At 42.5% G+C, this 22,710-nt stretch overlaps 6 protein-coding genes and 1 long non-coding RNA gene across 8 annotated transcripts; 2 read left to right on the forward strand and 5 right to left on the reverse strand.

The window, feature by feature from the left end:
* Positions 1–128: 128 nt before the first annotated feature.
* On the reverse strand, positions 129–812 carry LOC145706170 (vesicular glutamate transporter 3-like). Its single transcript, XM_081783692.1, has 3 exons — positions 646–812; positions 466–606; positions 129–414 (listed from the first exon to the last, which is right to left on the reverse strand). Exons 1-3 carry the CDS (start codon positions 806–808, stop codon positions 203–205), a joined length of 516 nt encoding a protein of 171 aa, XP_081639818.1. The 5' UTR covers positions 809–812; the 3' UTR covers positions 129–202.
* A 2,172-nt stretch (positions 813–2,984) lies between these two features.
* On the reverse strand, positions 2,985–3,910 carry LOC145706166 (trypsin-3-like). Its single transcript, XM_081783687.1, has 2 exons — positions 3,873–3,910; positions 2,985–3,776 (listed from the first exon to the last, which is right to left on the reverse strand). The coding sequence occupies exons 1-2, from the start codon at positions 3,876–3,878 to the stop codon at positions 3,021–3,023; spliced, it is 762 nt and encodes a 253-aa protein (XP_081639813.1). The 5' UTR covers positions 3,879–3,910; the 3' UTR covers positions 2,985–3,020.
* A 561-nt stretch (positions 3,911–4,471) lies between these two features.
* LOC145706171 (uncharacterized) lies at positions 4,472–5,097 on the forward strand. Its single transcript, XR_014134657.1, has 3 exons — positions 4,472–4,696; positions 4,776–4,948; positions 4,992–5,097. It is a non-coding gene; the product is annotated as an uncharacterized LOC145706171 (long non-coding RNA).
* A 2,938-nt stretch (positions 5,098–8,035) lies between these two features.
* LOC145706163 (putative acyl-CoA dehydrogenase 6) lies at positions 8,036–9,540 on the reverse strand. The gene is given in 7 exon segments (XM_081783685.1): positions 8,036–8,370; positions 8,413–8,705; positions 8,750–8,837; positions 8,880–9,008; positions 9,054–9,079; positions 9,082–9,300; positions 9,338–9,540. Coding segments are annotated over 7 exon segments (1,242 nt in total). The 5' UTR covers positions 9,528–9,540; the 3' UTR covers positions 8,036–8,073.
* A 1,650-nt stretch (positions 9,541–11,190) lies between these two features.
* Positions 11,191–18,312, reverse strand: LOC145706158 (uncharacterized). Of its 2 annotated transcripts, none has more exons than XM_081783682.1 (12): positions 18,011–18,312; positions 17,196–17,516; positions 15,973–16,362; positions 14,697–15,873; positions 14,344–14,651; positions 13,700–14,034; positions 13,591–13,656; positions 13,261–13,548; positions 11,878–13,217; positions 11,596–11,762; positions 11,374–11,550; positions 11,191–11,329 (listed from the first exon to the last, which is right to left on the reverse strand). In XM_081783682.1, exons 1-9 carry the CDS (start codon positions 18,025–18,027, stop codon positions 12,055–12,057), a joined length of 4,065 nt encoding a protein of 1,354 aa, XP_081639808.1. In that variant the 5' UTR covers positions 18,028–18,312; the 3' UTR covers positions 11,191–11,329; positions 11,374–11,550; positions 11,596–11,762; positions 11,878–12,054. The 2 variants fall into 2 exon arrangements, with proteins under 2 accessions (XP_081639808.1, XP_081639807.1); XM_081783681.1 differs by having other exon boundaries at positions 14,697–15,879; positions 15,979–16,362; positions 18,011–18,310.
* A 589-nt stretch (positions 18,313–18,901) lies between these two features.
* Positions 18,902–19,706, forward strand: LOC145706169 (uncharacterized). The gene is made up of 2 exons (XM_081783691.1): positions 18,902–19,325; positions 19,371–19,706. Exons 1-2 carry the CDS (start codon positions 18,917–18,919, stop codon positions 19,484–19,486), a joined length of 525 nt encoding a protein of 174 aa, XP_081639817.1. The 5' UTR covers positions 18,902–18,916; the 3' UTR covers positions 19,487–19,706.
* A 726-nt stretch (positions 19,707–20,432) lies between these two features.
* LOC145706167 (uncharacterized) lies at positions 20,433–21,329 on the reverse strand. Its single transcript, XM_081783688.1, has 3 exons — positions 21,151–21,329; positions 20,742–21,102; positions 20,433–20,701 (listed from the first exon to the last, which is right to left on the reverse strand). Exons 1-3 carry the CDS (start codon positions 21,251–21,253, stop codon positions 20,494–20,496), a joined length of 672 nt encoding a protein of 223 aa, XP_081639814.1. The 5' UTR covers positions 21,254–21,329; the 3' UTR covers positions 20,433–20,493.
* Positions 21,330–22,710: the final 1,381 nt, after the last annotated feature.

Consider the following 22,710-nt stretch of genomic DNA (forward strand, 5'->3'; position numbering starts at 1 on the left):
AAATCACGCGACGGGAGAGCATGTTATCATCACCCGACCCGGGTTCGAGTGTTTTCCTGAAAATGAGAATGTCGAATTCGATGTAAGCGAATTCTGTCTAATTTTTAAAAGTCTGAAAACCAATGGTATAAGAGAGTCATTTTCCTGTATTGAATCGTCTCTTTTAGTTCAGATGTAAAAAGCACAGTAAAATAAAATTTTCTTAAATTTCGTCTGAAGACAAGGAAGATTCAGCGAAGACCAGTTTTTCTCCTTCCAGCACTTTGCAGTTCGAGCCATTTTCGCGGTCTTCTTTCTTTTCCGTAAGTGCCCAGGAGCGAGTCTCCGCCGTTCCGAATGCGATGAAGATTCCAAGAGCAATGGTAAACACGCCCGCCGGTAACGCAAAAACCATGTCCCAGCTTTCCGGCTCTCCTAAAAACGATAGTTTGGACCAATTTTTAGCTTGCCTTGATTTTTCAAAACCTTGATTCTTGCCCGTGAGAAAAAATGCCATAATTCTGGGAGCAGCAAAACCAGCGAAATTGCCGATGAAATTCACAAACCCAAAAATGACCGAAGCATAATTTCCGGAAATATCAGCTGTCAGCGGTTTCAAGCCGATCGCTGAAGGAATTTTACAAAATGAAAAAAAGGAAAGCAAACTTGAGGCAGTGCTTGCGCAGACGACGAAAACAGCCAAGCAGAATTCGATCGTTTTTGCATCGCAGCCGAGAAAATTAACGAGAACAACACTTGGGAGGAAAATGATGCCCATTCCAGCAGTCCAAGTTTTTCTGACAAAAGTTGATGACATGATTTTTCTCATTCGGTCGGCTTTTTATCGATAACTTTAAAATTTCAGCTCACTCTTATGACTCATAAGTTATGAGTCTTAGACTAGAGCCATTTATATTTTGCTATCTTTCCTATAATCGCAATAGCCACATTGACGACCAAACAAGAAACCGAAATAATTCCAAAAAGAAAAGTGATTCTTTGAATCGGCAATCCATGAACTCTCCTTAGATACGTTGGAGTATTATTCGTCGCGCTGTAGATGACATAGCTCATTGCAAACCAAATAAAGGAGATTATATACAGTTGAGGGTCGGAAATGATCGATTTTATCGGCATGTCTCGGAGTCTCAAAAGGGTTCGGAAAAATTTTCTCCTCTTTTGTCGCCTTTTCTTTGAACCCTTTCTTGGAGATTCAACCGCCGGAGGTCTCGAACTTTTGATCAAAATTTTCTCCTCTTCCGTCATTCTCGCTGAAATCTTGCAGCAATTCAAGCAGCTCAAGTTTTGAGGCCATTCTTTTTCTGGTATCGGGTCGACCATCAGCAGCCAGAGAAGGCCGACAAGAAACATCATCAAGCCAGACAGGTAAAAAGACAATTGCCAATTAAAATGCTGAATAATCAGGCCAGTTCCGATGGCGCCGAAGCAATTTCCCAGCGTAACGCCAATCGATTGGATCGCGATGTTGATCGTGATTTCTTCTGGACAACCCCACCAGTACCAAGCGCCCTTTTTTGGCAAATAGATTTTCTTCATTGTTACTGTATTTACCTGTATGCTCGGCATAATGGGACCGGAAGTAAGGCCAAGTAAGATTCGTGAAAAAATTCCAGCTGCAAAAGAATAATCGACCAAAATCGGGAAAAAGAATGAAGCAAGTGCGTTTCCAAAGCATACAAATAGAATTGTTGGGTGAAATCCGAATTTTTGCGCCACCAAAGCACCTTTTTTTCGATATTCAAAATGCTAGATTTTTCGAAAAAATTTCAACGAAATCTGGTTTTCAATATCATTCCTGGAAAAACAGCGGCGCAGTAGCCAATATAAAAAGCGCCCAACATGTAGCCATATTGAGCCGTCGTCCAATCGTACTTTTTTCTTTCGTTAAAGATATCTGAAGAATTCGGCGAAATTTCAGGACCGGAGATATCTTCTGAGGAGCAAACAGGGGTGAATTCTTCGGCTGGAGGATCGGTCATTACTGTGATGGTGAAGTTGAGATTTTGACGGGCGATGTAGTGGCCGGCTGTGACAATCATTGTCAGAAATGCTCAGAGTTGGATTTTTATAGATTTATTTTTCATTGAGAAAATAATATATTTTTACATATTAAAATATTCAAAAAAAAAGATGTTTTATTTTTAATCCTTTCTCAAATTCGAGTCTCTTTCTTCCGATTTTCTCATTTTTTACATTGTCTTGTTTCTTCATCTTTCTACTTTAACTCCACTACTGATAAGACGACTTGAATTATTTCACCGTTTCTGACTTTCAAAAATTCATCAATTTTATTCTAAATGTTCTTCATCTTTCCGTCTCAGACGTAAAATCAGCAACAAGTCATAGAACTAATAGAACTGACAATAGCCCCGATTTCAATAATAAGAACTGATTATTTACTGTCGCCAACGCCGAGTATTGAAAAGCTCCTTTGTTTCGTTCTAGAATCTGAAGCTACGCCCAAATTTGCGCAGACTGATCTGATTGAGAAGATTTATTTGAGTATTTAGTAAGAAGAGGTGAATGAGGCGAAAAACTTTGCCTTTATATTTAAATCTCGTTCAAATGTCGCTCAGATCTTGCTTGAGGGGGTGGTGGTGGAGAATTATATAATGATTTTTAATTTTCTGCCTTAACTTACAGTTATTCAATGAAATAACATATTTTGTGGGACAATCTATTTCTATCGTCAAAATTACGTTTCAGGCAAATCGGCTTCAAAAACTGGCCAAAAATAGCCAAAAATCGGAAAATGTCGACTAAAAAATGGCTAAAAACGCGATTTTAGGTCGACTTTGACGCTCGATTTCGTCATTTTTTCCTTGAAATTTTTTTCTAAAACCAAGCCGCCCACATAATTTTAACCCTTTCTAACTTGTTAAGGTTGAGAACAAAAAAAATTTTTTTCGTAAAAATTGAGTTTTTTAGGTTGAAAAAATCCTAATTCTCGACCACCACCCCCTTAAACGTCAAAGATTAACATAATGTTTGTTTGTATTTTATTGCAGAATCGAATGAGTTTAAAGGTCAGTCTCCTGCTCGACGAAGTCTCGGTAGTAGGCGACATCAGTGTAGACACCTGGGTATCCAGGGAGAGCGCAGCCCTGTCCCCAGGAAGTGGCACCAATGACGTGGTTGACTCCATCGATCATGAGGGTAACTGGTCCGCCGGAATCACCCTGGCAAGCGTCCTTGCCTCCAGTTGGCCATTCGCCGGCGCAGAACATGCCGGGAAGGATGGAACCGTTGTAGGCTTCTCGGGAGTTGCAGGTGGCGACATCGACGATGCTGGTGTCGACGCAGTAGAGCTCGTTGGGGTAGTTGGTCTGTGGGTAAGCGATGTTGCCCCAGCCGCAGACTCGGACGCCCCATCCGTTTTGGAGCCATTCAGAAGTGGCCTTGGCGGGGATTGGGAGTGGGACAACGTAGGCAGTTGGTTCCATGGGAGTAGCCCATCCGACGATGGCGATGTCGTTGGCGATCAGGAGTGGTCGGTAGTCGGGGTTTCGGAGGAACTTGTTCAACTGCTTTCGCTGCTGAGTGGGCTCGCTGACGGCCTTGTTGTGGGCGCCGGCAAGAGCGGTGACGGTGGCGGGATCGTAGGTGCAGTGAGCAGCGCAGACACCGTAGCTCATGGAGACGAGGGTAGCGCCGCAGAAGTGAGAGCCGAATCGCTGCATGGAGAGGATGTAGGGCTCAGAGTTGGGCTCGACCTTGTCGCCACCAATGATCATGGTGGATCGGGCGCAGGCGGCGGCGATAACGGACGCGAAAACCTGAAAAAGAGATTTTTACTTTCAAGATTAATTTTAAAACAAGCCAAAAATAAATTTTCTTCTCGCATTTTTGTTCTCAATCTCTGATGCACTTACCTTCATCTTGTATTCCGAAGAAGTGAAATCATCAAGTGCCGGCACTTACAAACTTCCCAAGACAGATGCCCTTTTCCCACGAAATTTGGCATCAGAACAATTAATATTTCCTAATTTCTGAGTGCATGCGAAATAATTTTACGTCAAGTCTTCTTTCAAAAACAATAAGAACTCGATTTGTTTTCTCGATATTTGATGATCCCATTGATCCCATGACGCGCCAAAAGGAAGTTAATGCTTGGGCACTTAGGCAACTTTAATTGCGCCATTTCATGATTGATTCTAGCCATTAACATCGGCAAAATTAAATGCTGCAGCTTTCGACCTCAAATTAAATCCGCTTCAAAGCCAGAGTTTTAACAATTTCTGTTTTCCATCTTTTCTTCATTGCACTTTCATAGATTTTATGAAAAAGAGACTTTTCGAAAAGAAGGTTGATGGCTTAGCATGTCAGTTGATTTCAGGAATGGATTGCCCTTTTCGAGGGAACTTGAGAACCTGACTCAGGTTTACTCCACTGGCTGCTGAGCTCAGGCGGCCTGAGTCAGGCCTTCAGTCTTTTTTTTATCAATCCATAACAGTGGATGTGGCGATGGAAGCGGAGACGTCAGATTAGACTCACTCAATTCGATTTTCGAAGTCGATTACTACGAATCTTTACCGTATCAAGAAGCTGAGAAATTTTGCCTGGTCATTGGAGGAAGTCTTCTTGAAAAGCACGCAAGGATCTTTCCGTTTGATCTTTGGCTTCCTAGAAAACAGGGACTTTGTTATAAATATCTGGCTTATGGTTCTGGAGAGATTTTAGGTGATTGTACTGAAAGGTTTGGTTTAAAAATTCGGTTGAAATTATGAAAATATTTTAAAAGAAAAAAAACTTCAGTCATTTTCTTAAACCAAAAGCGTCAAATTCGCCTGCAAAAAGCAAAAATGCCATCTTCTTTCTTTCGAAGAAAAAGACGGTTTTTACGAAATCCTTTTCGACGAAAATTGCCGCGATCAATTTTTTAATTTTGTGAAAAAAGAAGAATTTTTTATTCTCGACTCCAGAACCGGCAGCAGAACCCAGATAAAAGGTTTGTAGTAATTATGATCGATGATCGATCAAAATCTTTTAAGAGAGTTTAACGCGGTACTGGCCTGACGATCAGACCCAGCCTGTAAATATCATTGTGAAACATGAGATCAAGCTTGACGGCAGAAAATATAGGAAAGTCTTCACTCAACAGATTGGCGCGGCAACCTGTGTGAAAAACCTGAGGTCTGGAAAATGTTTGAGCAAAAGCCGCTACGGTTTAGATCCTGACTCAGGTTGCAGGTTGTTCACACAGGTTGCAGAGCTCAGTTCAACAATTTTCCCCAGTTTGAAGCTTCTTATCTAAAGACGACAAAAGTTTGATTGATGACTTTGCCATCAAATCGCAATCAAAGAAGAGAAAACGAAGATCATTTTCTCCAGCCCGCTCGTCATCTTCCACAAATTTATTTATTTCCAAAATTTATGTATTAATCGTTTTACCATTTATACTCAGCTTATTTATTCTTTAAAAATTCCTGCCAAGACAAATATATTCACAAAAACATGAATTAAAAAAACGCATATTTTGATGAATTGACCAGTTTTGATGAATCACAAGTGCTCGAAAAAACCTTTCGCAAATCAGCAGTCGAGGAATCCTCTAGATTTCACCGAAGCCGGTCTCTTCGGAAAAGGAAATTCATTCACGCTCAGGATCGGAGAGAAGATTTTGCAGATAGTTTTTTTTTGTGATTTTTTCAGGAATAAGAATTCGAGAAATCTTTCTTTTTCATTTTTCAATCAAAAAGTATTTTTTATTAAGGGACCTGGGCGAGCAGCGCTGAGCCAAACTTCACGCGCTCGCCGTTCTTCTTAGAAATAAGATTTTTTGAAATTTCTTTTTGTAAATTATATCTCCAAATCTTCAGCTTTCTTTTCCGATTCTTAGTTTTTCTCTATCATTCTCGGTTGATGAGCTAGCGAGAAGAAGAGAAGCCCAACTTCAAAAGGCATCAAGTCTTGCAAACTAAATTTTTTCCTCATGAAACTAGCACCATTGAAAAGAGCGTTAAATTCTGAACAGATCCCACTCCATCAGCTAAACTAAGTCCGTACTTATTGGCGTGTAAGGCCAGATTAAGAAAATTACTTAGCGCGCGCAGCTGGTCGCGGCGCGGCTGGACGCTCCGATTTAGCTATTTTGGGCTTCCTGGACATGATTCCCGCTGCGCGGGCGCTAAGTTATCTTGTTTGTCTGGCCTCTATCTCCAGTATGTACAGATTTAGTTTAGCTGATGGAGTGGGATCTGTTCAGAATTTAACGCTCTTTTCAATGGTGCTAGTTTCATGAGGAAAAAATTTAGTTTGCAAGACTTGATGCCTTTTGAAGTTGGGCTTCTCTTCTTCTCGCTAGCTCATCAACCGAGAATGATAGAGAAAAACTAAGAATCGGAAAAGAAAGCTGAAGATTTGGAGATATAATTTACAAAAAGAAATTTCATAAAATCTTATTTCTAAGAAGAACGGCGAGCGCGTGAAGTTTGGCTAAGCGCTGCTCGCCCAGGTCCCTTAAAGAACTTTTAAAAAGTCTTATTGAAGATGGCGACAGAGTCAAAAATAGAGGAGTTAAAGAAGATTGTGGAAAAGCAGAAGACGAAAATAAATATTCAACGAATGCATCTTGATTCTTTGCAAAAGAAGCAGAAGAAAATAGAGAAAACGAAGGCTAAAAAGCAACTTGCAGAAAATGACCCATCAAAAGCGAAAATTGAAAAGCTTACGAGAATAATGGAAGAGCGGAAGACAAAAATTGAGAATCAAAGCAAAAGTAATAGCCTTCTTCAGAAGAAATACGACGAGCTGATGGAAAAATTAAAGAAGAAGGATTTGGAAATTTCGGATCTGAACAACAAACTGCAATCTTACAAAGTGGATTCAAAAATGAAGACGGAAATGATCGGCAAAAATAAGGACGCGATAATTCGAGATCTCCGAAGTGCTCTCAAAGATGCAATGGAATCAAAAGGAGATCACCTGAATCACGTGGATCTTCTAAGTGAATCAAAGAAAAAAATCGTTAATCTGCAAAATCAGCTGAAGGAGAATTCAAGAGCGGCAAAGTACAAGGAAACGAATATTGAAGCGCAAAATGCAAGCCTCAAAAAAGAGATTCAGGATAGGCTCAACTTTTTCTTAAAGTTTCTAAGCCACAGATCATTCCCAAAGCCAAAGAATTACAGATTATTTCGAGTAAATTTTGTTGACCAAAAAGCTTAGAAATTGAACGAAGAGCAACAACAAAAGTGCGTCCGCGAAGTTGAGTTGAAGAAACAACTTTTGGAAAGTCAAAATGAGGAAAAAATTTTGAAGACTCAACTGAACAATCAAAGAATGGACCTTCTTTCTTTACAGAAGAAATTCGAGCGACAGAAAGCGACGCTGATGATAAGTGAGGAAGCGGAGAAGTACAGAATGAAGCACAAGAGAAAAGAGACGGAGATTGAAGCGGAAAATGCAATCTTGAAAAAAGGAGTTCAGGATAGGCTCATCTTTCTTTTAAGAAATCTTAGAAAGGAAAGTCATAAATTTTATGACTGATAATATTTTACGGCAAAAAATATGCTGAGCAAAGATCAAAGATACTGAAAGAAAAGCAACAAGAACAGTCCGCCCTTGAAGAAGATTTGAAAAAGCAACTTTCGGAAAGTCAGAATGAAAAAGAAACTCTGAAGGCAAAGCTCGGAGAAAAGGAAAAGGAAGAAACTCAAAAGAAGGCCGAGTCGAAAGCGCGAAGAGTTCTGTCCTTCCAAAAACAAGAGCTCGTCGATCTTAAAAGTCAAGTGCAAGATCAGACTTCTGAAATCGATGAGCTGAAATTGAAGGTTCAAGAGCTGGAGTTGGAGAATGAAAAACTGACTGGTCTCGCTGGAAAAAGTGAAAGAAAGGTACTTTCCATCGCAATACTTCTTTTTGAACCGCCTCGCCATTTTAGTTGCGCATGAAGATAATGAAGATTGCGAAGATTTGTGAAGAATGAACTTGAAAAATGCTGTTTTATGAACGCTGAAAATATAGATAGTGCGATTGAAACTACAAAAATCAAAATTGAAAATTTTTCTTTTGAACTGGTTTTCAAATATGTCGGTCTGTGGATCAATAATTTATTTTCCTGATTGTCAGAACTCAAACAAGTTTCGTTCCTTTCGGCAAGATATTCATAAGTTTGCAGATAATCTGAAGCATGATTTCGTCAGCGCCTCCTCCGATCGAAACCAATCTTCCGTCTCGATATTGCTGCGCAACTGGGTTTTCGAGAGTGAAGCCCATTCCTCCCCACATTTGAAGACATTTGTCGGAGACTTCTCGGATTAGTCGGCCGGTCTTGAGTTTTCCCATCGAGGCTAGTTTTGTCGCGTCTTCGCCGTTGCAGTACATCGCAGTTACTCGGTACAAGAGAGCGCGGAGCATTTCTACTTCGGTCTAAAATCATATTTATCGATCCGTCTCTTAGAAAAGTTGTACCTGTAACTCAGCGAGTTGGAAATGAATGTACTGATTGTCCAAGACCGATTTTCCGAAAACCTGTCTTTCCCTTGTGTAATCGATTGTGTCGTTGATGCAGGCTTCGATTCCAGCGATGGCAGAAGCCATTCCGAAGATTCGCTCCTGTTGGAATTGAATCATCTGGTACATGAATCCTGATCCTTCTTCTCCGATAATGTATTTCTTCGGAACTCGGACGTCTTCGAACCAGAGCTGGGCGGTGTCGGAAGACCACATTCCAATTTTTTCAATTTTCTTTGCTCGAACGACGCCTGAAATAAAAAATAATCGAAATCAGAGCGAATAGAGCTCTCACCAGGAAGATCCATTGGCACGCAAATCAGCGACTTCGATTTGTGAACTGGTCCATCAGAAGTGTTTGCCAAGAGACAGATCCAATCAGCCTAAGAAAAGGTCAAAACGCAGGTTTTCTTCATCTGATTTACCTGGAGGCCGTTTGTGATCCACATTTTTTGGCCATTGATAATGTAATCGTCTCCATCGGACTTGGCTGTCGTCTTGATTTGAGCGACATCGGAGCCAGCGTGGACTTCAGAAACACCCAAACATGCAACCTAAATGACACGCTAGCTAAATGCTTCCGTAGATTACAAATGTACCTTGTCTCCAGCAATAGAAGGTCTCAAAACTCTTCGCAGACCGTCTCACTACCAAATTTTCCAAGCGCCGGGGTAGCCATTTCGAATTGAACCCCGATCGACATTGGAATACCTCCGCATTTAATCTCCCCAAGAGTTTCAGAAACGGCAACAGTGTAGGAGTAGTCAAGTCCCATTCCGCCGTATTCTTCTGGATGAGAAGTGCCGAGGAAACCAGCTGAGCCGAGTTTTTTCATAACCTCGTGCGCTAGAAACGTAAGATAGATCATCTTGCTGATTTTTACCTGGGTATTGGCCCGCTTTTTCCCACTCTGGCACATTCGGGTTAATATCCTGCTCGATTATCTTCCTGAGCGAATCCTGCATTTGCAAATGCTCGGGCCCGTAAATCTCTCCCCATGCTCCGACAGCCTCTGACTCGGCTCTCTTTGGCACTGAAACTCTAAGTGATCTGCCTAAAATAGACCTCAACATGGTTCTTATTTAAAAGTTCTGTTTTCGAGCGGTCGCTAAATTTTGCCCTGTCTTGTTGGTTTACTCTTTTCGAAAATGCAAATATTGAAAAAGCAAAGGTGGGTAGCTTATATAACAGAACTGATAGACGAACTTTCTACTGTAACAGTTATAACTTCTTACAGTAAAACACGATTTTTAATGAATTCGCTCGTGGGCTTTATTGTCAGGATAAATAGAAATAGCAATTTTTTTCTTCTGGACAACAACTTTTTTGGACGAGGGAGTTTTTTCACGGAGGCAAAAAGCCTCTTGAACTTTCAAGTGAAAACGAATGAGTGTGAATGATCTGACAGAAAACACATAATGAAACTATTGCACCACGTTCTTGTCGTATTCATTGAGGAGCGATGACGACGAGCAGCATCGGCAAGTGATGAACCATTTCGAGGAAGCGCGGCGCCAAGCGACGGAGAGTGTTGGTAGTGAACTCGCAAGGAGGGAAAATGTGCAAAATGTGAGAGCTGCGTCCGCCGGCGACGTTGACGATTCCGGCCGAGCGCTTCTCGGTCAAGTACTCGATGAACTTTTTCCGCAGTGCCTCGGTTTGCAAATGTACGTCGCGTTCGTCAGTGCCGCATGGAAGGGCGACCATTGTACAGCAAGTGGAACTCTTTTCGATTTGTTCAGCCACTTTTTCCAGCTAAAAATGGGTATAAAAATCATTGATCCTCCAATCTGGGACGAGAAACCTCTGAATAAAACCTGAGTCAGATTCCTGTTTGATAATAAGCCCTCAAACCCCAGCTCAGGTTTTTACACAGGTTCCAAAACCTCGGCTTCTTTAAAAAGAAGCCGGATAACGCCTTCACCGGAATATAATTTCTAAACTAACCTGGTTGGGTTCAAGCCGCATTCTTTGAACAATCTTGAGCGTCCCCATTCGGTTCTGCTGTGCCTGACCAGTTGCATCTCTGTCTCGTGGCAGAAATTCCATCGGAACGTCTGCGTTTCCATGAATCAAATTAAGATGAACGGTGGCTGTGTCGTTCTTGATATTCAAATATCCTTGCCAGAGCAATTTATGACTAGTATTTCTTGTGAGTAACCTGTTTCGATTTAAGAAGAAAATTTACCGTTCAAGAAGTTGCGCACGATCGTTGACAGAAAGCGGTCTCATAGATTGCTGCGGCTGTTGGGAAATAAAGGGTGGCATTGGTAGCCGTTGGCCCGCCTGCACATGCACTGTTTGCTCTGGAACGCGGCTGACAGGGACGCGAGAAGCTCCACCTGTCGAGTAGGAGAGAATTTGCGGCTGAGGCGGAGGCTTTTCTGCTTCTTCCGATTTCTTCTCCGTCTTAACGGGCTCTGGCTTTTGCACCGGCTGGGAAAGAATATGAGCTGGGAAATGACTTGCGATAAAGATACCTTTTGAGCAACATAACCCGAGTGCGCAGATGGTGGGAGGTTCACGAGCACTAGAATAGAAAGTTCAAGAGGCATAAGAGGAACTTTAATTTACCTTGACGCCCTTGGCCAATGGGTTGATACATTCTAACAGTTCCAAATGACTGCGGCGCGATGAAGTTCGATACGACTTGAGCGGTCTTTTGGCCTTGCCCAACCTGCTGTGCGTTGATGACTGTGCCGGATTGCATCGCCACTGGTCGCTGGATAATGACCTGCTGAGAGGCAGAAGAGCTTGTGGTCATTCTCGGGCCAGTAATGATCTGCGCTTGAGTAGTCAGCGGCATGTTTGGACGAAGCGTTCCCTGTGGAAGAGAAGCAGGAGTGCTTGGTGTCAAGATAACTGGCCGGGGAACCTTAAAAGGATGAGAGTCAGGGAAAATAAACGGAGAATGAGTACCATGACAGCAGTAAGTCGAGGAGAGAGGGCAGTTGGTTGAATCGTCTGAATCGTCGGCTGCTGAATGGTCATGATTCCCGTCGGCTTCTGAGTCGGATGAAGCGTCGTAGAAGCACCCGCTAATCTGATCGGCCCAGGAGTGTACCGCTTCGAAGCAGGCGGAACAATCGTCTCCAGCTAAAGAAGCAAGATATCAGGTAAATCCAGGTAAGAAAAGGGTACCTTTGAGTTGTTGGGAAGTTGAATTTGAACAGGGGTCGAAAAGCCGGAGTTGGAAGCGTTGCTGATTTCGCTGGTTCCAGAAGCAGTTGAAAGTTTTCTCTCTACTCTTTCTAACAAATCCGACTTGATAAGCTCTGACTGGCTGTGTCTTCGATCCGGGAGTGATACTGAATGATGAATATTAGTTTCTCCTGCTTTACAAGCACGATTGTAAGAGCTCAATCGCGCGCTTTCAAAATATATTCCGATTGCTCATGTTTCTGATTGCTCAAGTCTATCTACCTTTGACGGGAGAACTAAGTTTTGGAGCAGCTTGATTTGCTCTGAAGGGAGATGTATTTCTTTCTTGAGGTTTCGCTTCAATTTTAACTTTAGGTTCATCAATGACAGGAGCAGCAGTCGTGACTGGAGCCGGTGGAGCAACAACAGATGGTTCTGGCAGTTGTTGAGGTTCAGCCTTTATTTCAGTTTTCTTGACTGGTTCCGGAGCTGCTTCAGATTTAAAAGATGGTCGACGTTCTTGTAATTTGAAACGTTTTCTAAAAAGGTTTTCGGGAAGATCAGCTGGAGCTGGACTAAACAGCGGCTCGCTCTTCTTCGTTGGAGTCTCTGGCTGAGCTGGCTTGGGGATGACAACGAGGTTTTCTTTGATTTCGGTAGCTTTTTGGTCGTCTCTGACGACTTTGGCCGGCGGTAACTTGGGCTCAAACGGCTTCTCAGGCGAGATGACAGTTTCCGCTTTCTTTTCGGCGCTTCGTAGTCTTCCTCCAGCCCCGCAAGGGCCGCGTCTAGCTCTGCGTTCCTGTCACAGTCATCCTTCGGATCCGATTTTTGATCTTCCTCGGTTTCTTTCGCCTCGTTCTTGTCTTCGAAAGAGAGGTTTTTCACCGCATCGTTGACGATCGCGTTTCCTTCGTCGTCATTTTCCGGAACGCTGGCTCTTCGATACTTGCCAGATTTTTTCTTGCTCGAGCCGGACTTTGTCTTGCGTCGCATCATATCTTCCATGCGTTCTCGAACAGACTGATTCGTCTTGTCGACTTCGTGGATGTCCAGCGGCTCAGATGATGGCTTCGGTGAGAGGATTTCACTAGTCGGAGAGCTAGAATGTGCGGCGGATTCTTGTGAAGAAGCGGAGATCTTGCGACTTGGCGAGGCGCTTGTTTGTTTCTTTTCTTTGTGCTTTCGTTCTGCTCCTTCGACGTCAGAGCTGGTCTTACGGCTCTTTTTGCGCTCTCTGCTTCGCTCTTTCTTTTCCTTTTTGTGCTCTTTTTCGCTCTTGGTGGAGGCGCGTCGCTCTGATCCGTGTTGCATCATCTTGAGTTTTTCACTCTCGTTTTCGACATCTTCTAGTTCTATTTTGACCATTTCTCCGTTGACAGAAGAGTCTTCCATCGGCTCGGTTTTCGAGGTTCCAGTGTCAGTTCCGTTGTTCGAAGCGGATGGGAATGGCTCTTCTTTAGGAAGAAACAATTCCTGTTCCATCTTCTCCGCTGGGATCTCCGTATTGTTTTGAACAGGCTGTTGGACGCCGATACCAAGGACTTCATTAACAGCGGCGGATAAGTGCTCGAGATCAGTTTGAATCGAGCTGTTCCAGTCCTGGTAGAAGTCGAAAACGCCTAAAAAAAGATAAAAACCAACCCGTTTTCAACGATTTCTCACCTGGTTTATCGACAAATGGCGACTCTGTCGTGACATCTGCACTCATCCAAGGTGATTTCTCAATCCTCTTCCTGTCCTCTTCGAAGATGTCCCAACGCTTGACATTCGAGTCGATCAAGAACTCCTCGGGCTTGATGATTCGCTGCAGGTAAGTTTGAACTTTCGCCTGTTCCATCACGCCGCTTCCGGAAGTGTTTTTCTTGGTGATGCGAGCCCCGAACGGAAGCTTTCTAGTTTCCCCAGAGCTGCCCGAAGCGTCAGCGTACTCTCGATGGGGCGTTGGAGTCCCTAGAAAGTGAGTTTAACGGCAGTTGATGGTGGGATAGTTACATGTGTTGTTGCATTCGAAGAGGTGCTCCAGGGACGGGTTTTCGCGTGGGGGCGTTTTTTGCAGAACTAGAATCGAGTTTTTATACCCGTTGGATAATTTTCAAGTTACCTGGAATGTAGGGCTCGTCTGCCTCCGGAAGATGCTCAGCCTCCTGCCTTACTTCACTCAGCAGCTGCAAGATCTCCTTCCGGAAGTCGTCGTAGTCTTCATCGCCAATAGCTCGCATCGGGTCCTCCAAGAACTTTTTCTTTGGCCCAGCTCGCAGCAAAAATGACTTCTTCGGATTGGCAGGCTGTGCTTGCGGCTTTTTCTTCGCCTCTTGAAGCTCTTTTTTCTTTTGCTCTTCTTTTCGCTTTCTGGCTTCTTTTTCCTGCATTTCTGCTGCTGCGTTGCTGCTGTGTGAATTGCCATTTTGAAGAGAGGTGTTTGCCTTTTGGGCCATTCTAAAATAAAAATATATTCTATAGAATCTTATTAAATAAAGGTCATCATCATACTTTGAGAACTTGCGCTTTCTCGGATCTTTTAGTTTGAACATTTCGTTTTTTAAGTTTTTCTTTTTCTTTTTTAGAGTGAATTAAATTAGGTTTAGTGTTCCAAAAACCGGCTTATTATGTTGCCTTAATTTTTTTATATATTGCCTAATTAACTTATCCATTCTCATTAAATCCGTCATCAATTACGGTTGAGTGATTGAGATTGACGTAAGATTAAATTGTCGGGAATATTCCTATAGCTATTCGAAAACTTACTGTTTCTTTTTGCCATGTTTTCCCATCGCCGCACCAGAATATCCACTGGTCGGCACTTGTTGCTGTGGATTGCTGCGCTTCGGGCTCATCAAAGTTTCCTCCCTCGGCTTTTCCCGTGAGCTAGAAAGAACTGGGGAAGTCTGAGCATGATCTTGCCCAGGCTTCTTTGGCTTCTGAGCCGGAGTACTCGCGCTTGCTGGAACTGGAAGCACTGGAAGCACAATCGGCGCACTTTTCTTACTCGTCAGAGCCGCGTGTTTTAGTTTTTCTTCTTCATCTTGATTAGATGTAGCGTTCGAATCCTCATCCTGAAAGTTTGATTAGTTAACAATCGAAAATAGTTTTGAAATAACCTTCAACTGGCGTCTGTCCAAGAGCTTCTTGACAGAAGTATCATCTGCAACTTTATGCGTTTTGACCGGCGAAGTCGGACGGGAAGTATTCTTCTTTGCGCCGAGCATTTCGTCGAGTACTTTTTGTGATGGCAGCGGTAGCTTGTGTGGGACGGCGAGCTCGATCGGCTTGTTACTCTTGGTGACGACGACGTTTCCTGTGGCAGTGGTGGAAGTGACTCTTTTGGATTCGGATTGGATGGCTTCTCCTCTTTCCGTGTTTTTGAAGTGATCATTGTCGATTGTTACTTTAGGATTGTAGGAACCGGCACCGGCAGTTGCGCTGGCCGAAGAGTCGAACGGCGGTTTGTTGTGTTTTGTTTGAATTTCCTGGGAAATGTTCTTACGCATTTGCTCCAACTGAGCCTCGGACAAGTCCATCATTCTTTTCCTACTCGATGAGCGATCCGTCGACGTCGATCTATCTGAGGAACTGTCGCTCGTGCTCGTTTTCGATTCACTGCGTCCCCGACGCTCGCGGTACTTCTTCCTTTCTCTGCTGGAGCGCTTTTTCTTTCGCTCGTAGCGCGATTTCTTCGACTTCTTCATCTTCTTTCTGCTTCTGCCGCTATCGGGCGAGCGTGAACGCGAACGGGAATAGGAAGAAGACGATGTGGATGACGATCCGCGTCGCCGATCGCCTCTTCTTCCTCGCGGGCTTTGTGGGGAATGAACTCTTCCGAACGAGACGGTCCCTTTTGACTTCTTTCTTCTCGGCGAATCCCGACCACGGGAGCGGGAACGCGATCTCTTTGAACGGTAACGCTCTCTGGAACGAGAACGTGAGTCACGTGACCTGTATCGCTTTCGCTCCGCCGAGTTGTCTCGATCGATTCGCTCCGAGAGCTTTGTGTACTTGCGGTACTCGTAGTCGCTCCCAATCATTCGGAACTCGTCGTCTTCTTGCGCTTTTTTCAACTTGGCGATGATATCTCCCCAGTGGTTGATGATTTCCGAGCGGGAAAGGACGTTATTCTTGTGCATATCATCAGTTACGGATTGAACTAGCTCTTCGGAAGCAAAGTCGCAGGACCAGCGGGAATTCGTCAATTTTCGACGGTTTTCTTTGAACTCGATGTAGGCTTTGTTGGACCCAACTACGTCCGAATACGCGACAAGAATTTGGCTCTGCTTGGGACTACGTCTATTCTAGAGTTCAATGAGAGTTTTTTCGGCATTCAGCTATTAAGGGAGCAAAGAAGTCCTTATAACAGCTAAAATTAAAGCTTTGATGAACCCTTGCCTGTCTAGAATCAAGCTTCTCACAGTGCCAAACTGTTCAAAAACTCGTCTGAAGAACTGCTCCCCATATTCTGGATCAATATCGTGACCTCGATGCGGCAATGAGCCAGAGAACCAAAGCACTTGGCTCTTAATGCTTCTGGCGTAGCAAGTCGCGACGATGTTTTTTCCTAGTTTTTCTCGTTGCATGCGATGGACAGCAAGTCTGGCGTCGTCCAGCTTGGCGAATTGAACGAAGGCGTAGCGAGTTACTCCGTTGATCTTTTTCAAGTCGATTTTCAGGATTTTGCCGTATTTGAAGAACTGGCGCTTCAGGTCTTCGTAAGTTGTCACTTTTTCCAAGTTTCCGATGAAGAGAGTTCGGGAGGAGAAGAACGGGAATTCGCTATAATATCGTTAGACTCTAACGGTTAGAGGTGGGTGAGATAAGAAGGGGTTTAAATTTCTTGGAAAGACAACTTTTTCATTGTTTTTTTCGAAAAAAATAAAAATCTGGTTCGTTGATTTGAATAAAAAATTTTGATCCCAATAAATAGTCCAATAACGTCCAATAAATCCAATAGAAACCCCCTAAAAAGTGGCCCCAAAATTTACCCAAAATGCCCAAATTCGGACTTTATTTCGTAATTTGTGACGTCATAAAGTCAAAATTTTTAGGTCAAACCTAGCTAAGTCGACTCAGAATTTTCTGCTCTTTCTTCTGAGCATGAAAAAATTTTTTACGAAAATTTGCCTCAAGTGAAGATTTTTAATTTCATCTTTTATGAACCTAAAATTAATTAAAGTTTTCTGAAATGGAGAAACCATAATGAAAAATCATACTCGACAAATATAATTTTATATGTATTCGAAGAATCAGAGCGGGCAAATGATAGACAGCAATGAGTATCTGATACTATCGAAGTTCTGACAAGCTACTAGAAGGCTCGATATGGAAAACGTATCGACTCCTTTTGGAAGCTATCAGATTTCGAGTTTTGATGAGCAAACGCGCAGTCTGATGCAAAAAAGCCATTTTACCGGATAATTACCCGGGATAAAGCCTGATTTCGAAGACAATTGTTCGATGTTTGATGCAAAGAACGCGCATTTAAATCTGTTAAAGTTTTACTCTCGTAAAAAAAGCTATTTCACGAAAAGTAACCCAAAATCCTGAAAAAACTCGTTGTTCAACCGACATTTCGATGCTTTTCCAACCATCTTTATACTGCAACTTACTGTCTATCACTTTCGGACGAATCATAAACGTCCAAAATCGCATTGAAAAGGTATCTTCCATCAGTGGCTTCGCAAGCTCTTCTGACTTCTCTTTTCTCGCTCAAGAAAACCACCGCCACTCGGTTGTCTTCTTTGTCGTCCAAAATCACATTCTTGACAGTTCCATACTTCTTGTACTCATTTCTGATGTGTTCTTTCAGCGTTTGATGCTTGTGCCGTTTCGAAAGATTCAAAAGGGTGCAGGTAAATCGCGCTTGACGGCGATTCTGGCTATCCGAATCGTCCGAATACGGGTCCAGCTGCTGGGAATCTGGTTCATCGCTAGAATACTTAGATTTAGAGCAATTTCGCGGCGGATATGGCTTTTTAAAATTTGCGCGAACAAAATTGCGCTCCTTCATTATAAAAAACCAATTTTTGACGAAAAAGAGTATTTTCTAAAGAAATAAACAAAATGAAACGAATAATTCAAGAGATTTTTCGCGAAAGAAAGTGCAAAATTCAACTCAACTCATCTGATCATGAGAAAGTGCGATTATTCCAGGAAAAAAAGAATCATCTTTCTTCATGACTTCCGGGCTTTGTAAAAAAGGGGGCAATTCTAACGGGAAAATCCTCCGAAATGGTGCCAACTTAACGTTTTTGATGTTTTCTCAACGATTTGTACTGAAAACTCCGCTATATTGGGGACATTTCAGAGGATTTTGCCCTTTAAAATGGTCCCTTCTTGAAAAATCAGGAAGAAAAATTAAATAAAATGAAGAAAAATGCATTTTTTCCTATTATGAAATTGTTTACAATATTTTTTTTCTTACCTTTCTGCGTCGCTCATTTCTTAGTTCTTATTTTCATAAATTCTTTTCTTCGAATATTTTTCCTCTTATTTTCTAATCCTCTTCTTTCATTGCCAATTTTCGCTGAGTAGTAATTTCGTTGAGAAAGCAAATTTTGGCGGAAGAAAAGAATCGCCCCACGACTGGTCAGATCGAAGTTCGCCTACGCCCAGGGCGCAATTATTCAATCCCTTTTTTCTTTCTAAAATTCTTGAGAAGCGAAAAGTGAGGAAAAATAAGAAGTTCAAGCGTTTTAAAAATTAGAAAAAAATTTTCGTGAATATATTTTTTAGCACTAATTTTGTGAGAAATCTGTGATTTGTGTTAATTACTGTTATTCAAGCTCGATTTTTTATTTTGCCGAAAATTCTAAATTCGGAGAAAAAGTCCCTAGATTCTTAATTATGAGTCATAAAAGAATTGGTTCGTTCTGAGCCAGAAAGAGATTCGCCAATCTGATTCGCCGAGCTCTCAAGCTCGTGTGTTTCCACTTTTCCGACTTTTCCGAACCTGTTTCAAAATCCAGAAAAATTTTTGTTTTTCAAGAGAATGAAAAGAAACTGAAGACTCTAGTCATTTTTAGGACTCTCTAAAAGAGCGTTTTTCCTCTGTTACCTGCTGGGCAATTTGTTTAGAAAACCTGTGTCAGGTTTTGAAGAGCCTAACTGAATATCTGTGCAGCGGCTTTTCATAAACGAAGCCGCAAAGCGGCTTCAAAATTACTTGAAGGTTGATACCTTTAGCAATATCGCCTAGCCACTTAGCGGCTTCGTTTTTCAAAAAGCCGCAACGCGTCTTTTCTGTTAGGCTTCACAGAACCTGGTCTAGATAACCTTGCCCCCGTATATCTGTTTTATAACCTGGAATTACCCTTTTCAATTATCAGATATGTCGTACGGAGGTGACCAGGGCGGCTACGGCGGTGGTGGCGGCGGCTACGGTGGCGGAGGCGGCTATGGCGGCGGCGGTGGAAGCTACGGCGGCGGTGGTGGCGGCTATGGCGGTGGCGGCCGAAGCTACGGAGGCGACCGTGGCGGCGGAGGATACGGTGGTGGCGGATCCTACGGCGGCGGCGGTGGTTTATCCTCTTTTCTCAGCGGCGGACGCGGTGGTGGCCGAGGCGGCTACTCTGGTGGCGGAGGAGGCGGCGGCGGCGCCCGATCGAACGGCCCTTCCGTCTTTGTCGGAAATCTCCCCTGGAGCGCGCAAGAACACGAACTCTCCGAACTTTTCAGCGCTCACGGCCAAGTCGTCAAATTCAGAATCCTCGTTGACCGAGAAACCGGCCGATCCAGAGGTAAGACTTCTTCTTTTCTTCGAAAGTCTCACAAGCTAACTTTAGGAATGGGCTTTTGCGAGTTCGCTGAAGAGTCCTCCTGCCAAGCGGCGATCGACAGTCTCAACGGACACGACTTCAACGGCCGTCAAATTCGCGTCGACCACGCCAAGCGCAACTAGTCTGATTCCCCTCCACTGACTCCCCTTATCACCGACTCTCTCGATCCCCCTCCCCTTGTGTTATTCAAGCGTTCATTTGATTATCTGCAATTTCAACTGCCACTGTGGTTCAAGAGCCCAATCGTACCTGTTCATACTGATGTCTGCTCCCACTCTGCCTCAGAATTTCTTATATTCGCTCTCGTACTACGCAAATATAAACATCAAAATCCAAAGAAAAAAACCGTTTCTTCGCGCTTTCTAGCATAAAATCAACAGCAAAAGCAGGACTTGAGGATTGTATGAATTGAAAAGAAGCAATGTCTGACTCGGAAACTTGTTTAAAAAGCCTGAATCAGGGTGCTTGGAAAGCAGATTTGACAGTTTTATAGAATCGCAAAGCAAACACAAGTTTTGACTCTGTCGAAAACTGGATGTCAATCTGGAAGGGTGAACTCTTTCAAGTCTGGACTCTAGGGTTGAGACCGCCCTTTATCTGCTTCTCGAATAAAAGCTTTTCTAGATATGCTCTTTCGAAAGTTGAGTGGGAAACCAAAACGCTCGACAAAGGCAAAACTTTTCCGAAAATTTTTCAGAAAAACGGCGCCATAAGAGTGTTATCTGTTTGGCAAATATTGTTTAAAACAATTTATGACGGCCATCAAATGATTAATATGCCCACCCTCTGGACCAAGTGCACATCTTGAGTGAACAGCTCGGCTTCGATTTGAAAGTCAAAGACGATTACGATCAAAGCAGCTAGGACTTGAGAGAAACCCTTGGATGAGAAAAAAACGTGCGATCTGATGATTTAAATTTAATGAATTTTCATTAACGTCGATAGGTTGTATCAGAGTCAATCAGGAAAGATGAGATTTTTAGGGTTGACAGAAGATTTTCTCTTTCTTTGGAACAAATCTCTTCTTTCGCATGAAACACCTGACGCTCTTCATATTTGGCGAGCCAGTCTCACATCTTTATGAAAATAACAAATTGAAACCTTTTCGTTGAAAAGTAAAACTTTGAAATCATTTCCTAAATTGACATCCGAAGGGATTGCAAATTGCTCCCACGCCTTCTCCCAAGGTAATTTCGCTGTTTTCAATCGTTCCGCAAGGTGATGGTTTCTCAAGTTTACTTGGAATCTTCGCAGGAAGTGGGCGTTTTGCTGGTTTTTTGCTCGGAAATTTATGTGGCGCCTTGTTTGGAGATGAGCAAGATATTTCCGAGTTTGGCCTGAAAGAAAGTAGAGAAATAATTTTTGGTCAAAAACTACCTCGGCCAAAATTTCGAAGTCTTTTTAATGCACTTGATGATTTTTGGTTTTGGGATTCTCCCTGCAGAGCACTCGACCTTGCACAGATTATTCGAACATCTCGCCAAAGATCCTTTTGGAAAACTGAAATGTTCCAAAACTGGTCCGCAATCCGTCAGAGGTCCAAAGGCCAGACCACTTGCTTCTTTGACAACATCTGGTGTTCCTTCAGCGATGATTAAATTAGAGAAGGACGAGAGGAAAGGTCTAGTTTCGGGCTCTTTTGGAAACAAAGGAGTCTTTGGGGGGACTTTTTTCGGAGGTTGAATTTTCGCCGAGTTGCAGTAAATCTTCGTTCTTGGGAGAGCATTCCAGCTTCCATCTTAAAACGACGACATTAAAAGATTTTAAATGAAAGACTGAGTCTCACCTTTGCAGCTGACGGACTCTGGATCACCTTCTCTAATCCCATTTGAGCATTTTAGCGAACACTTTCTATCATTCGTGCAATAATGCCTCACAGAACTACCCATTCGAAAATATTGTCGGAGAGGAGGACATTCTCCGGGAAACTGCGCTAATGAAAATGTGAAAATCAAAGAACTTAAAATCTTCATTTGTTAAATAATCTATAGCTCTGAGTGAAGTGGGGTTTTTATAATTTCGCGAGCCGCAAGGTGTCAGAAAAACCCGTTTTGCTGACAAGAAATGTGGCTTTTGAGATTTTTTTTTGAACTTTTTTTTTTCTTTCATTCAAAGTTTTCTCAGAATAGAATGTTTATTGATAGCAGAATCACAAGAAAAGAAGATAATAAACAGGCTTTAGAACTGGACTGGAGATTGCCACGAATTTCCGGAAGATTTTCAGTCGCATTTTCTGATGAAGAATTTGAAGAATCTCGCAAGAACAAAACCTACAAAATATTTTTTGTTTAGTTTTTCGGACTCGATGTTGTTGTACAAAATTTAAAAGAAGATTATCTTGCTATCTATTAGCTTTTTAGCTTTTTTATATCAAATTATGAAAATGTTACCTCTCCCTTTTCGCGATTTTTCGGGGGTTGTTCCGTCGGCTCGCCGTCAAAATTAAAAACATTGAATCCCGTGGACCCGCGCATCTGATTATGCAGTTCTGGATTTTTCCTCTTATACTCTTCAAGTAATTCTTCTTTGGTCTCTGCCGCTATGACCTGAGCAAGCAAAAATAAGGAAAAACTATTTACTTTCATGTTTTTCTTTCTCAAGATCAAAAAACGCTTTCTAGGATTGAGTGAGTGAGAGAGCTCGAAAAAAGCAGCTGGATTAAACAAGATGTCAGAATTAATTGGTGGCGCTAGAAAAAGATGTCGGAGGCTAATGCTGATAAGCAGCGCGAATTATTAACCGCGAGCGCATACTTTTACGGTTTGAACTTGTCGGTAGCTCACTTTGATCACGATAAACGATTTCTTCTTGCTATAAGCAATCAACAATTAAAAGTAATTAGGGAGCTTTCTTCGATAAAACTGCAGGTTTGTTCAGTAAGATATTCGACCATACCTCGCATCTCGTTATTTTCCCGCAAATCAGAATGATAAGTCAATATCTTCGAGTAACGATGCATGACGGAACAAGGTTCTTTCTAAAAATCGGCGTTTTCGAGACGATATCTGATGTTCGCCACATAAAAACGATCTAAGACTCCGAATTTTTCCTATCGTAGAAGATGAGAGAAAAGAGATTTTTGATACTTCTTTCGCTTTTTACCGAAATTCATGCTTTAGGCTGGGTTCAAGATCGCTATGAAACAAGAAAGTGATGCGTTTAGTCGTCGTGTAGTTCATTTTTATATATTAATTGTTCTATTTTTCTAAATAGATCGGAAACCTATAACAGCAAATTGCGTCAAAGATACAAGTGTAAAAAAAGCTGTCGACGCAGCAGCCTTATGCTCGGGTTCCCAAACGCTTTGGCTTCCAGAAACGCAAGAACAGATCGATTTCCATTCTTC

This window comes from Oikopleura dioica, chromosome PAR, assembly GCF_907165135.1.
Source record: "Oikopleura dioica chromosome PAR, OKI2018_I68_1.0, whole genome shotgun sequence".
Classification (NCBI taxonomy): domain Eukaryota; kingdom Metazoa; phylum Chordata; class Appendicularia; order Copelata; family Oikopleuridae; genus Oikopleura; species Oikopleura dioica.